This window comes from Lontra canadensis, unplaced genomic scaffold (genome assembly GCF_010015895.1).
Source record: "Lontra canadensis isolate GAN:19392208 unplaced genomic scaffold, GSC_riverotter_1.0 scaffold38, whole genome shotgun sequence".
In the NCBI taxonomy this organism is placed as follows: Eukaryota; Metazoa; Chordata; class Mammalia; order Carnivora; family Mustelidae; genus Lontra; species Lontra canadensis.
Window position 1 is genome coordinate 9529593 of NW_022631032.1, and position 14987 is coordinate 9544579.

Here is a 14987-nt window from a genome sequence, read left to right on the forward strand (position 1 = left end):
GGGGGTCAGGAGATGGCGGTGGGATTATGGACATTGGGGAGGGTATGTGCTATGGTGAGTGCTGTGAAGTGTGTAAACCTGGCGACTCACAGACCTGTACCCTGGGGATAAAAACATATTATATGTTTATAAAAAAATAAAAAACAAAAAAATAAAATTAAAAAAAAAGAGGTGGGGTATATATACAGTGGAATACTATGCAGCCATCAAAAGAAATGAAATACCATTTGCAGCAATGTGGATGGAACTAGAGGATATTATGCTGAGCAAAATAAGTCAATCAGAGAAAGACAATTATCATATGATCTCCCTGATATGAGGAGTTTGAGAATTTGAGTGGGGGGTTGGGGTAGGGAAGGAAAATGGGAAACAAGATGGGATTGGAAAGGAGACAAATAAAGAAGTTGATAAAAGAGAAATAAACGAATACTGGATCACAAGGGGAGAATTTGACAGATAAGCGATACCATAAGATGAAATAATATTAGAATAATTGGGGTCCCAGAAGAAGAAGAAAGAGAGGAGCAGAAGGTGTATTGAAGCAAATTATAGTGGAGAAATTCCCTAATTTAGTGAAGGAAATGGGCATTAAAATCCAGGAGGCACAGAGAACCTCCCTCAAAATCAATAAAAATAGGTCAACTCTTGCAATTGCAGGGTCATAGGGAAGTTCTATTTTTAATTTCTTGAGGAATCTCCACACTGTTCTCCAAAGAGGCTGCACCAACTTGCATTCCCACCAACAGTGTAAGAGGGTTCCCCTTTCTCCACATCCCCTCTAACACATGTTGTTTCCTGTCTTGCTAATTTTGGCCATTCTAACTGGTGTAAGGTGATATCTCAATGTGGTTTTAATTTGAATCTCCCTGATGGCTAGTGATGATGAATATTTTTTCATGTGTCTGATAGCCATTTGTATGTCTTCATTGGAGAAGTGTCTGTTCATATCTTCTGCCCATTTTTTGATATGATTATCTGTTTTGTGTGTGTTGAGTTTGAGGAGTTCTTTATAGATCCTGGATATCAATCTTTCGTGTGTACTGTCATTTGCAAATATCTTCTCCCATTCCGTGGGTTGCTTCTTTGTTTTCTTGACTGTTTCTTTGCTGTGCAGAAGCTTTTGATTTTGATGAAGTCCCAAAAGTTTATTTTGGCTTTTGTTTCCTTTGCCTTTGGAGACATATCTTGAAAGAAGTTGCTGTGGCTGATATCGAAGAGATTACTGCCTATGTTCTCCTCTAGGATTCTGATGGATTCCTGTCTCACGTTGAGGTCGTCCCTATGACCCTGCAATTGCATTACTGGGTATTTACCCCAAAGATACAGATGTAGTGAAAAGAAGGGCCATCTGTACCCCAATGTTTATAGCAGCAATGGCCACAGTCGCCAAACTGTGAAAGAACCAAGATGCCCTTCAACGGACGAATGGATAAGGAAGATGTGGTCCATATACACTATGGAGTATTATGCCTCCATCAGAAAGGATGAATACCCAACTTTTGTAGCAACATGGACGGGACTGGAAGAGATGATGCTGAGTGAAATAAGTCAAACAGAGAGAGTCAATTATCATATGGTTTCACTTATTTTTGGAGCATAACAAATAGCATGGAGGACATGGGGAGTTAGGAGAAGGGAGTTGGGGGAAATTGGAAGGGGAGGTGAACAATGAGAGACTATGGACTCTGAAAAACAATCTGAAGGGTTTGAAGAGGTGGGGGGTGGGAGGTTGGGGGAACCAGGTGGTGGGTATTAGAGAGGGCACGGATTGCATTCAGCACTGGGTGTGGTACAAAAACAATGAATACTGTTATGCTGAAAATAAATTTAAAAAATGATTAAAAAAAAAGGTCAACTCCTCTCAAATTCCTCATATCAGGGAGATCATATGATAACTGTCTTTCTCTGATTGACTTATTTCGCTCAGTATAATTTGAGAGGCAGAATTGGGGGTTTGGGGGGTAGGGGAGGAAAAAATGAAACAAGATGGGATTGGGAAGGAGACAAACCATAAGAGACTCTTAATCTCACAAAACAAACTGAGGGTTGCTGGGGGGAGGGGCAGTATGGAGAGGGTGGTTGGGTTATGGACATTGGGGAGGGTATGTGCTATGGTGAGTGCTGTGAAGTGTGTAAGCCTGACGATTCACAGACCTGTACCCCCGGGGCAAATAATACATTATATGTTAATAAAAATAATAATTTTTAATGTTAAAAATTAAAAATTAAATTTTTTTTAAATCTTGCACACAGACATTTATAGCAGATTTACTTAAAATTGCTGATATTTGGAAGCAATCAAGATGTCCGTCAGTAGGTGAATGGATAAACAGACTACAGCACAGAAGACAATGGAATTTTTTTAGATTTTTTATATATTTATTTGACAGAGAGAGACACAGCGAGAGAGGGAATACAAGCAGGGGCAGTGGGAGAGGGAGAAGCAGGCCTCCCGCCAAGCAGGGAGCCCGATGCAGGGTTTGATCCCAGGACCCTGGGACCATGACCTGAGTCAAAAGCAGATGCTCCATGACTGAGCCACCCAGGTGCCCCAAGACAATGGAATATTATTCAATACTAAAAACAAATGAGTTATCAAGCTGTAAAATGACCTTAAATGCATATTACTAAGTGAAAAAGCCAAGCTGGATAGGCTGGAAACTATGATTTCAAACATATAACAGTCCAGAAAAGGCAAAATTATGGAGACAGTAGGGAGATCAAATAGATATTACCAGGGGTTAGAGAGGAGGAAGGCAGAATGAATAAGCAGAGCAGAGGATTGTTCAGGTAATTATTCAATGCAATACCATAATCAGAGATACATGCCATTATACATTTGTCAAAACCCACAGAACTGTACAATGCCAAGAGTGAACCCTAATGTACACTGTGGACTTTGGGTAATAATGATGTATCATTGTAGACTCATTAATTATAACAAATGTAATACTGGTATGGGATGTTAATATTTGGGGGGAGGGGGGATATGTGAACTGCTCCTACTTTCTCCTCAATTTTGCTGTGAAACTACAACTGCTCTAAAAAATAATACCCATTTTTAAGAAATGCTATAAATATATTCTCTCATTTCTTCCCTTAACTTCCTTAAAAGACATAAGACTGTAAAATGCAATAATTATAACATTATATTATTAGATTCATAATGTATATTAATATAATATAGATGAAAGTATTGAATGAAAAAGATGGAATAGTGTTATATTAGAGCAACATTTTTATGTAGTATTGAAATTAAGTTAGTATTACTCTTAAGCAGACTGTAATAAGTTAAGATACATATGGTGATTCCTATATCCCAATCAAACAGCTCAGATAATATGGTTAAAAAATCAACAGGGAATTTTAAAATGAGACACACCAAAAATTATTTACTTAATGCAAAAGAGGTCAAGAAATACCAGAGGAACAAAAAAGACAGAAGCAATTAGATAATAAATATCAAAGTGGCAGGTGTAAGTTCAACCATATCAATAATTACCATAAATATAAATAATCTAAATATAAATATATATTTATATATATAAATCCCATATATAAATATAAATCCCAATCAAATGGCAGAAATTGTTGCACTGTATTAAAAAAAATCCAACTATGTGTTGTCTTAAAGAAACACATTTCAGATTCAAATAAACAAATGAGTTGAAATGGTAGGAGATATATCATACAAACAATAACCAGAGGAGAGCTAGAGTAACTATATTAACACTGAGGAAAAGTGGATTTTAAGACAAGAATTATTATTATTATATTAGATATAGATATATATAATATATATTATAATAATATTAAATTATTATTATAAGAGCTACAGCAATGTTTCTCTAAGGAGATCTCCTGAGGCAAGGGAAACAAAAGCAAAAATAAACTATTGGGACTACATCAAAATAAAAAGTAGGGCGCCTGGTTGGCTCAGGCATTAAGTGTCCGACTCTTGATTTCTACTCAAGTCATGACCTCAGAGTCCTGGGATGGAGCCCCAGGTTGGCTCTATGCTGTGCATGGAGTCTGCTTAAGATTCTCTCTCTCCCTCTTCCTCTGCCCCTCCTCCCAACTCACCCCCTGAGACATGACACCTGAAAGCAATACATGATCCTGACCTCCATCTTATAGCCAAAACAAATAAATACATAAATAAATAAAATAAATTTTTAAAATATAGATATAGAAATAGATAAATAGAATTATATTATAAAAAACATTATTGGTACAATGGACAAAATTGGAAAATGGACTGTTAAAGTGTGGCATCAATGATAAATTTTTCTTAATTTGATGACTGTAGTAAAGATACATAAGAATATTCTCGTTAGGGTGAGTTGGGGGAAATTGGAGGGGGAGACAAACCATGAGAGCCTGTGGACTCTGAGAAACAAACTGAGGGTTTTGGAGGGGAGGGAGGTGGGGGGTTGGGTGAGCCTGGTGATGGGTATTAAGGAGGGCACATATTTCATGGAGCACTGAGTGTGGTACATAAACAATGAATGCTGGAACACTGAAAGGAAATAAAATAAAATAAAATGGGAAAAAAAGAATATTTTTTTTAGGAAATATACACTGAAATATTATGGGGTAAAGAGGCCTAATATATACAACATACTCTCAAATGATTCAAGGACTATATATATATATTTGTATCTCTTGTGGTCCTTCTGAGAGATGGAGAATATAGAGCAAATGTGGCAAAATGTAAAAAGTTGATGATGGATAAATGATATTTTTTTTATTATTTTTGCAATGTTTCTATAAATTTGGAAATATTTCAAAACAGAGCACTAAAAAATTAACAAAACAGAAAGATATTGATACTTCTTTGACATAACATTCATTTCTGAGCAACAGCCAGTATTATGCTTAACAGACAAATACCAGGAGCATTTCCACCCAAGTCTAGAACAAGAAAAAGATGCCACCTTCCCACTAGTATTTAACATTGTACTGGTATTACTAGCCAACAAAATGAGAAAAGAGAAAGAAATCTGATGTATAAAACTTCAAAGAAAAGAAAAGAAGACCATTTGCTGACCATATGATCGTAAACCCAGAAAGTAACTGGAAAAAAAAGACAATGTCATAAGAAATCTGAATCCAAAATTAACATACAGAAACCCTGGAAGGACAGCAATGGAGTCAGTCTCTGTAGCTGTCCCTGGAGCCAGAGCTGCCGCGTCCCCCCCTTCCACTTCCCTTTGCAAACAATAAAAGCCATTTGTACCCTAAATTTTTTAAAAAATAAAATAAATAAGAGGCACCTGGGGGGCTCAGTCAATGGAGCGGGGGACTGATGACTTCAGCTCAAGCCATGATCTCATGGGTCTTGAAATGGAGCCCCCCTGCCCAGTAGGTTCAGCAGGGGAGTCTGCTGGAGATTCTTTCCCTCCACCATTCCCCTTATTTGGGAGCAGGCATGCTCTCTCTCTCTCAAATAAATAAATCTTAAAATTAAATAACTAACCAATTTTAAAATTATACACATACACGGAGACAAATCATTGATGTTCACTTAGAGAAACCTGAGAATTTGGTTAAAAAAAATAACTGCGGGGAGGGTTTGTGCTATGGTGAGTGCTATGAAATGTGTAAACCTGGCAATTCACAGACCTGTACCCCTGGGGCTAAAAATACATTATATGTTTATAAAAAAATTTTTAAAAACCTGCAATTTAGTCTCAGTGTTTAAAAGACCAAATACCCAAATAACTACTTTACTGTCAATTTGGGCATTCTTTAAATAGTAAAGTATTAATGATTTTATGATAACATAGGCCATGATCATATCTAATCATTGTAATAGCTTCAGTAACTGTATAATGCCATTCACTCCTCAGTGATGTGTTCAAGAAATAAAGATATACCAGAATTACCATGAGATAAGCAGAAAGTGAATGGGCCGCTATAATCATTCTTCTTCAGGCAAAGACAAAGGACTTGCTGTACAAGAGATATTTAAAGTTGCTTTTTCTTGTATTTATCAAAAATTTCCAAACAAGATACAGACACAAGTATTTCATGTTGAAAAGATCTCTTCATAAAACACAAAAGAGATCATGTACTTTGCAGATAACAATACCAAGTAGCAATAGGCTCTAACAGAAAAATATCCACAATAGTTTGCCATTCCAGGAAGGAAACAAAGAAATACAAAGAAAGTATCTTACTACCTCAATCCTGAATTGGGGGTTGATGGAGAGTGGAAGGGAGACCTATACCGTTCAATTTTTTTTAATGTATTCAGGTATTACTATTTATGTAAATAAAATTTGTTTAAAGCCAATTATGCATTCTAGGAGATGACCTAACAACCGATGCCAAGATAGTGTCAGGACCAGGAGCACAGGGCCTGGGCCTCACAGTCTCCAATCAAGAAATGAAGGGGTCAGAGTGCTCTGATGCCCAATGCTGAGGAAAGTCTTGCATCCCACTCACTGATGTCCACCTTGTACCTAACTTCCAGTACCCTAGGTACCTCCATTTTTTTTTTTTTTTTTTTCAAAATGACGTGTCTGGGGCGCCTGGGTGGCTCAGTGAGTTAAGCCTCTGCCTTCGGCTCCGGTTATGATCTCAGGGTCCTGGAATCGAGCACCACATCCGGCTCTCTGCTCAGCAGGGAGCCTGTTTCCCTTCCTCTCTCTGCCTGCCTCTCTGCCTGCTTGAGATCTCTGTCTGTCAAATAAATAAAATCTTTAAAAAAAAATGCAAAATGACGTGTCTGCTGCCAACCTATACGCTGCCCAGAACCTGAAGCTACAGTTGCTAATTCCGCCTTAACAGTGGTTCAAGCATTTCGTGATGATTGGTTACGCATGATTGATTGACACCAAGGAAACCCAATGAGTGGCCCTGACGGTCCCTGGGAACTCTTGCAGGAAACTCAAGACAGGCAGGATGAAAGATTACCTGACCCAGTGCCCAGCAAGCCATTCCTGAACCATATAGATATGATGTCACAAAAATACCTGGAAGAGTACTTTCTAACAGGTCAGATTCCCTTTTAGGATGATGATCATGATGATGACGATAACAATATTTTTTGCCATTCATTCAATGCTGCTACATGCCAAGTGCTATTCAAGATGCTGGGGAACAGAGCTGATGTTGTCAAGTGGGAGAGACAGATTATAAACATAATAAACAGTAAACAGCTACTATTTACTAAGGACTTACTATGTTCCAACAACTTTTGACATACATTAACTCACAACCAGCCCGCACAGTAGATGGCACTCTCCCTTTTACATGTAAGGAAACTGAGGCTTGGAGAAGGTGAAATGACCAAAGTATAAAGTGGATGACCAGAAGACGAAATTGGGTGCATCTATTTCAGGACCCCTGCTGACTGCTTCTCTTTCAGGGCAGGACCATATTCCCTTGGAAGGGGAGTTCGCAGTGAGGATTCACAGGACCAAGGACAATGATGAGCTCCAGAGCAGAACTGCTTAAGTTAAGTGAGCAGCAGACACCAAGTGGTACCACCTTGCTCAGAGCCCCACTGAGCAGGCCAGCAGTTCTAAAGCCCTCCCTGTGTCCTGGCTAGCTTTAGACTCATCCATCTGTACGTTACACCGGGGCATGTCCACTTTCAGTCTCCTAAGTGAAACTCCCATTATTCCACAAGCCTGGAAATTTCAAGGGCCAAAGCAGTGGTTCCTGCAAGCTCCTTCCCCATCCCAACCCCCTCACCCACTGCACCACTATCACCATCTTCTGCCTGAACACCAGCAGCAAAGCTGTTGCTCCTATCATCTGCGACCCTCTGAGTAGGTTGCAAGGGCTTCCACGTTCACCCTTCGGGGACTGCAGTCTCCAGGTAGTCCACACTCTCCCCTTCTCCTCCCCTCGTCGCACAGGCCCTATAGCAGAACGCTCTCGAGTCCAAGGAGACAGTGCTCGCCCTTGGTCACACCAACCCACCCCACACAAGCCCAGCCAGGAACACCGGAAACCCAGCCATAAGAGCAGATGCCAGCCAGTTGCACCAGGAAAAACGCTGAATGTAGCCCAGGAAAGTTGAGTTTTCTTCATAACTTGATCACCAGCAATCAGGGCCCTGACTGCAGGCATAACCACACTGCTACCTGAACTCCCCAAACCTTTCAACCTCTAATGAAAACAAAGTCAGCAATCTTAAACTTCAGTGTAAAACAAAATTTTCTGTAGGTGCTTACAGAGAATTCTGAGGCCCCACGCTCCAGGAATTCGGATTCAGTGATTCTAGGCTGGGGGAAAGCATCTTTGGGGGATGCTTTTGGGGAAAGCATTTTTTTGTTGTTGTTGTTAGCATCCAGCTTTTTCACAAATTTGCAATGGAATGACAATGCTGATAAGTCACAAACCACTAGCTTAAATGTCCATTAAGAGAGGTCTGGTTTACAAACTATAAGAGACTCTTAATCTCACAAAACAAACTGAGGGTTGCTGGCGTAAGGGGGGTAGGGAGAGGGTGGTTGGGTTATGGACACTGGGGAGGGTATTTTTTTTTTTAAGTAAAATAGAAAAAAAGAGAGAGAAGTCTGGTTTAAATGTAATTCCGTACAAAGGGATGTTATGCAGCCGTAAAAATGAAAATATAAATATACTATTTTATAAAACGTATAAAGTGAGCAATCACGTGGTTAAGGCACAGGGGTGGAAGGAAATGTTTTGTTGTCCTCTGTGACCATATTAGGAGTATTCTTATTCCAAAATCAGTGTTGGGTGTTTCTTCCGAATAACACTAGGTAACGGGCTGAGCCGCACCTTAATTTTGCAGCCACAATAAGCAACGCAAAAGCACCTTCAAACCGAAACTCAGATAAAGGCGCAGACACCATCTTTGTAGGTGGGCCTTGTCATGTTGAACCCAGTTCTGCTTCTTCCGGGCTTCTGAGCAAACCGATTAACTCTCTGCATGACGTTTTCATCATCTGTTCCTTGGGCTAAAATAGATATACTTTGTGGTTGGATTTTAGGTCAAACTAAATAAACTCCTTACTGCTGATGATAGTAGTATAAAAATTACTACAATACGAAACGGATATGTACACAGTACGGTAATAAATTGATCCTGCAGGATTAATTATTAGGATCCAGCGATTAACGTGCTCAATTCCAATCACATTTCCCCTTCACCGCCCCTGAAAGGTGATGACAGTGGTTTACAACTTCCGCAAGGGCGCAGGATATGGTCCAAAAACTCTTCCCGTTCTTCAACCCGAAGAAAAACCTCAGGTCATTTCCGGGGCGGGGCTTCGAGGAGAGGGGCCTTACAGCTCCCTATCTAGGCAGTTTTCCACTGGTGGGAATCGAAATGCACTTTTCCGATTAAGGTCGTCTTCATCTGAGGTCAATTCAAGGAAGGCCGAGATCACACCGGAAGCCAAGCCCTAAAGTGGCACCATTGTTCTGCCTCCTAGAAGCCCACAGAAGTATTTCCTTAACCACAGCCTCAGCTCTAGGGCTGCACAAATACCGCGCTCTCTACGGGGCGGAGCCTCGGAAGGGGCGGAGCCTAGCGTGACATTTTGCGACTTCGGTTCCGCCGGCGTCCCTTGAAATACCGCGCAGATCCCTCCGTGTGAGGAACCTGGCATTCGAAGGCCCCARGCCGAGCCCTGCGCCCGTGCTGCGCCACCAGAACCCCAGAACTCCGGCCCCAGGAGGCGCCCCCAGAACTCCAGGCACTCTCTCTGCGTCGCCCGGTACCGCGCTCCGCCGCCCCCGCCGCCTCACCTGTCGTCGTGGAGACCTGTCACAGCGTGCAGGACCCGGTCCCTCACACCCGCCGCCAGGCCCCGAGAGCGCCGCCCGCAGCGCTGTCCCGGTGATGGGCAGCTGGCCTCGCAGCCCCAGCGCCTACCCCGAGCCCTGCTGGGGACCGCCGCCAGGTGGACCCCGCCCTGCCAAGCGCCGCCGAACCCAGGAGCCCGCGGGCCTGGAGGGGCCCCTGGCCGCGGACACACTCACCTCCGCGGTGGTCCTGGCCACCGGCTGTGCCCTGCAGCTGCTCCTGGACGACGTCGACCTGGTGCTCGAGCCCGAGCCGACGTCGGCCCTGCAAGTGACCGTCGGAGAGCTCACCCTCGTGCTGGTCCCCGAGGCTCTCCTGCGCTCCGGAGGGCAGGGCCACTCGCCTGCCAGCCTGGAACGGGGCGCTTTCCCGAGCGCACCCGAGCACGACGTCGCCGTCGAGCGGGGCCTCTTCTGCGTTTCTGCCCCAGAGATGGCCGCCCAAGAAGAGGCCTAGGAGAAAGACGCCGACCGCGAGTTCCTGCCGCCTCGGTTGGATCCTGCAGCGGACTCCGTCCCTGGGCTCCGCCCCTGCGCTGCAAGGGTGGCCAGCCCCCACCCACAGGGCCCCACACCGGGTGCCTGGCCTTGGGCCCCCACCCCTAGTCCAAAGAGACGCTCTCCTCTCCGCTACTTCAACCTGGACGCCCACCTTCTGGAGCCCTTCCCCAACTTGCCACTCCAACCTCTACCTCCCTCTCCGAGCCCAGGCCCCCACGCGCGCCCCCAGCGCCTGCCCCCAGCGCCTGCCGGGTCCCTCTCGCAAGGCCCGGAGGCGCCTATTCCAGGAATGAACTGCTCCCACAACCTAACGCCAGCTGGCTTCAGGCACTAGTGATCCTCCATGACACACTCTGAGCACATGCCACCAATCAAAGATGGAACATCTTTGGAACATCGTAGGGACCCGGCAGCTGCGGGTTTGGTTTTTAGCTAAAATGCCTTGATCAGGGCGCCTGGGTGGCTCAGTGGGTTAAGCCTCTTCCTTCAGCTCAGGTATGGTCTCAGGGTCCTGGGGTCGAGCCCAGCATTGGGCTATCTGTTCAGCAGGGGGAGCCTACTTCCTCCTCTCTCTCTCTCTCTGCCTGCCTCTGTCAACTTGTGATCTTTCTCTGTGTGTCAAATAAATAAATAAAATCTTTAAAAAAAATAAAATGCCTTGATCAGTAGCAGACAAGGATGGATAGATAGATTGACAGATAGATAGATGATAGATTACTTCTGGTAAGGACCTTTAGCACAGAGGATAGGCCACATATAGCCAAAGATGGATTTTTAGATCCCTTGCCTGTGCTTATATGGACTGTTTCTTCCACCTCTGTTGTCTTCAGCCAATCCTGTATTTATTTTACCCCTACTCTTGCTTCAAATTCATGTCATTTTTCCCCCAGTGTATCCCCTTTTTCTATCACTTCCCAATGCATCTCTCCTTTCTCACCATTTCACGTTGGTTTTCCTTCCCTTTGTAATTGTGAATTTGCCTTTATGAATTCCCCAGTGTCCTTGGAGGTGCTTCTGATCACCATTTTTTTTTTATTTTTAGTATGCACAATACTTATTAAGAGCTTTGTGAAGAAGATGCCAAGTAAACAGCAGGGAGAGAGGGATAAGTTGAAGTGCTGCAGATCCAGTGACAGCCTCAGGAACCTCTTTTGGAGCTCTGGAGTTAAAATGACTGGTCAGAGTTGTCCCAGGTAAGGCTGAAATAGCCCAGCTCCCATCAATCAGCCATTGGGTGTGAGGTACCAGGGAAGAATCATAGCCCAAGGCAAGACCAGTTTCTTCAGCTGAGACAGTCTCTAAAGGGGATCACAGCTGAAGGCTGTCTGTCCATAACCCTCCTAGCACTTATGGAAACAATTCTCATTGAGAGGAATCTGGGTGGTGCATCAGACCACCAACCACAACATCATAATTTTGATTCTATTTAGCATAACATTCATCTCAATTTATTCTGATCTTTAATTATGACTAGCAATAAAAATATTGTAATCTTCTTCATATGGGTCTTAGATATTTGGATAAAGTATGATCACCAATTTTCTCTTTCTCTTTCTTCTTGCTTTCCAAACTCCTTTCCCTGAACCTAGTCAATCAAGATAAATGCCTACTGAATAAATAAATGAATAAATGGCACACAAATGTAATGCATTGGGCTTTGGAAAATATTTCTAAAATTGGAATTGAAAAAAACAGTGAGAATTATATTTAATGGAAGGAGGAAAGGAGAAGCTAGGACATTGTTTCACCCCAGAAGCCAACTGTACAATGTCATATTTCCCTGTAGTTTAACAATCAAGTGGGTATTTTTTTTTCAAGTTTTTATGTAAATTCCAGTTAACATACAGCATAGTATTAGTTTCAGGTGTACAACACAGTGATTCGGAACCTCATACATCACATTGTGCTCATCACAAGTACACTTCGCATTACCAATTACCCCATTCCCCACCCATCCCTCTTCTGATAACCATCAGCTTGTTGTCTATAGATAAAGAGTCTGTTTTTGGTTTGACTCTTTTTTTCCCTTTGTTCGTATGTTTCGTTTCTTAAATTCCACATATGATTGAAATCGTAGGGTATTTGTCTTTCTCTGACTTTTTTCATTTATCATAATACTCTCCAGCTCCTTCCATGTCATTGCAAATGGCAAGACTTCAGTCTTTTTATGGCTGAATAATATTGCATTGCATATATACACCACATCTCCTTTATCCATTCATCAGTTGATGGACAGATGGGCTGTTTCCATAATTTGGCTATTGTAGGTGATGCTGCTATAAACGTCAAGGTGTGTGTGTCCTTTCAATTAGTATTTTTGTATTCTTTGGGTAAATACCTAGCAGTGTGACTGCTGGATCACAGGGTCATTCTTTTTTTAAACTTTTGAGGGCACTCCATGCTCTTTTCCACAGTGGCTACACTACACCAGTTTGCATTCCCATCAACAGTGTAAAAGAGTTTTTTTTTCCTCCACATCCTCGCCAACACTTGTTGTTTCTTGTGTTGCTGATTGTAGCCATTGTAACAGATGTGAGGTGATATTTCCTAGTGGTTTTGACTTGCATTTCCCTGATAAATGATGTGATCATCTTTTCATGTGTCTGTTAGGCATCTGGATGTTTTCTTTGAAAATGTCTATTCATGTCTTCTGCCCTTTTTTAATCAGATTATTTGTTTTTTGGGTATTGAGTTTTATAAGTTCTTTATATATTTTGGATACTAACCTTTTATCAGATATGTCATTTGCAAATATCTTCTCCTCAAATAGGCATTTCTGAATTTCATGGCAGTCTGGGCTTTGCCTTGATTTCCCCTCAGTGTGAGAACAGCTACTCAGTAAAAGGCACTAAGCTTCACAGCATAGACATTTGGTCTAATATATTATTATGCATTTTTTCATGCTTATGGGCCCACCACCCAAATTTGGCAGCTCTTATTTCTGAGCTCTTATTTCCTTAATGTCTTTTTTCCTACAAAGAAAGTAAATTATTGCAGATAATGAAATCATATCCTTTGATCTCCATTTCCTGTCCCCTCCCCCCATTCCCAGAGGATTCTGGGTATCTTTCTAGTCAAGGGTATCATTCTAGTCAATATATGAATGCTACATGTACACATGTATAGATATAAATAATCAATATTTATGTTCAAGGATAATTAAATTTACATAACTGCCATCACATTCTTTAGTTTCTTTTTTTCCCTCCACTTAGCTTAGAAAGCATCCTTCATAAATAGAATTGACCCTTGAATAACATGGTTCGAACTGCACAGGTCCACTTACATGTGAGTTTTTTTCCCAATAAATATAATAGAGTACTATAAATGTATTTTTTCTCCTTATGATTTTCACAATAGCATTTCCTTTTCTCTAGCTCACTTTATTAGACCAATACAGTATATAATACATATAATGTACACAATATGTGTTAAATTGACTGTTTATGTCATCAGCAAGGCTTCCAGTCAACAGGAGGCTATTAGTTAAGTTTGGGGGGAATCGAAATTATACACAGATTTCTGACTGCGTGGGGGTTGGCAACCCTAATCTCACTGTTCAAGGGTCAACTGTATATATATGATTCATTTCTCCTAAAGGTTTCAGTTTCAATCATATGAATATATGATATTTTATTCATTAATTTATTAATGGATATTTGTGGTCACAGTTTTTAATGTTATATACCGTAGTAAATATTCTTACACTTGTTATCTTATGCACCTGAGGAAGATTTCCTATAGGAAATATCCCTAGAGATTGTATTTATGGGTGGTATGAGATGTACATTTAAAGTTTTATAGGATATATACAAATTGTTCTCTAGAGTGGATGTAACAATTTAAACAGCCTCTAGCAGTCTTTCACCATACCGGATCATCAAATTTTAAACTCTTTGCAAATGGTATCTCATTTTCTAAAAAAGCAATTTCCCAGTTACTGGTAAAATAATGAATGCAACTTTTCATGTGAATGGGAATAATACTTAAAAAGTAATTTCAGGGGCACCTGGGTGGCTCAGTCTGTTGAGCATCTGCCTTCAGCTCGGGGTCATGACCCCAGAGTCCTGAGAGCAAGTCCCGCATTGGGCTCCCTGCTCAGCAAGGAGCCTGCTTTTCCTTCTCCCTATGGCCCCTTCATGCTTTCACTCTTTCTCTCTCTAGAATGAATAAATAAAATCTTTTTTTAAAAAAAAGATAAATAATTTCAGATATGGTGACTGGTTGGCTCAGTTGGTTAAGCGTCTCCTTTGGCTCAGGTCATGATCCCAGGGTCCCTGATTCAACATATGGGGCTCCTTGCTCAATGGGAGGGAGTCTGCTTCTCTCTCTCCCACTCCCCACTGCTCATGATCTCTCACCCTTACTCTCTCGAATAAATTAAAAAAGAAGTTTAAAAGAAATAAAATAAAATAATTTCAGATGTACTTTCATACACTGCAAATCTTACTGTCTCTCATCTTGTCACTCATCAAATGTAATCTCTTTAACCTTCTCAGTGGGAAACACAAGTACAACTTAGATTAAAGCACTTAGCTTTCAGTCTAGAGTTTCAAAGCTGACTGTTTTTAGTCCATTACTAAACAAATCTGAGAATCACATTTTCTCCAGGTAGAAAAATTGCATCTTAATTTCCTAAGCAAAATACCAACAGCCAATTTGGGAAGTTTGAACATAGAGTTTTAATAGAAATCATT

The 14987-nt window shown here is 41.6% G+C and overlaps 1 protein-coding gene across 1 annotated transcript; it reads left to right on the forward strand.

The window, feature by feature from the left end:
- The first annotated feature begins 9826 nt into the window (after nucleotides 1-9826).
- Nucleotides 9827-10624, forward strand: LOC116874586 (proline-rich protein 23B-like). Its single transcript, XM_032869259.1, is given in 1 exon segment — nucleotides 9827-10624. A coding segment is annotated over 1 exon segment (798 nt).
- Nucleotides 10625-14987: the final 4363 nt, after the last annotated feature.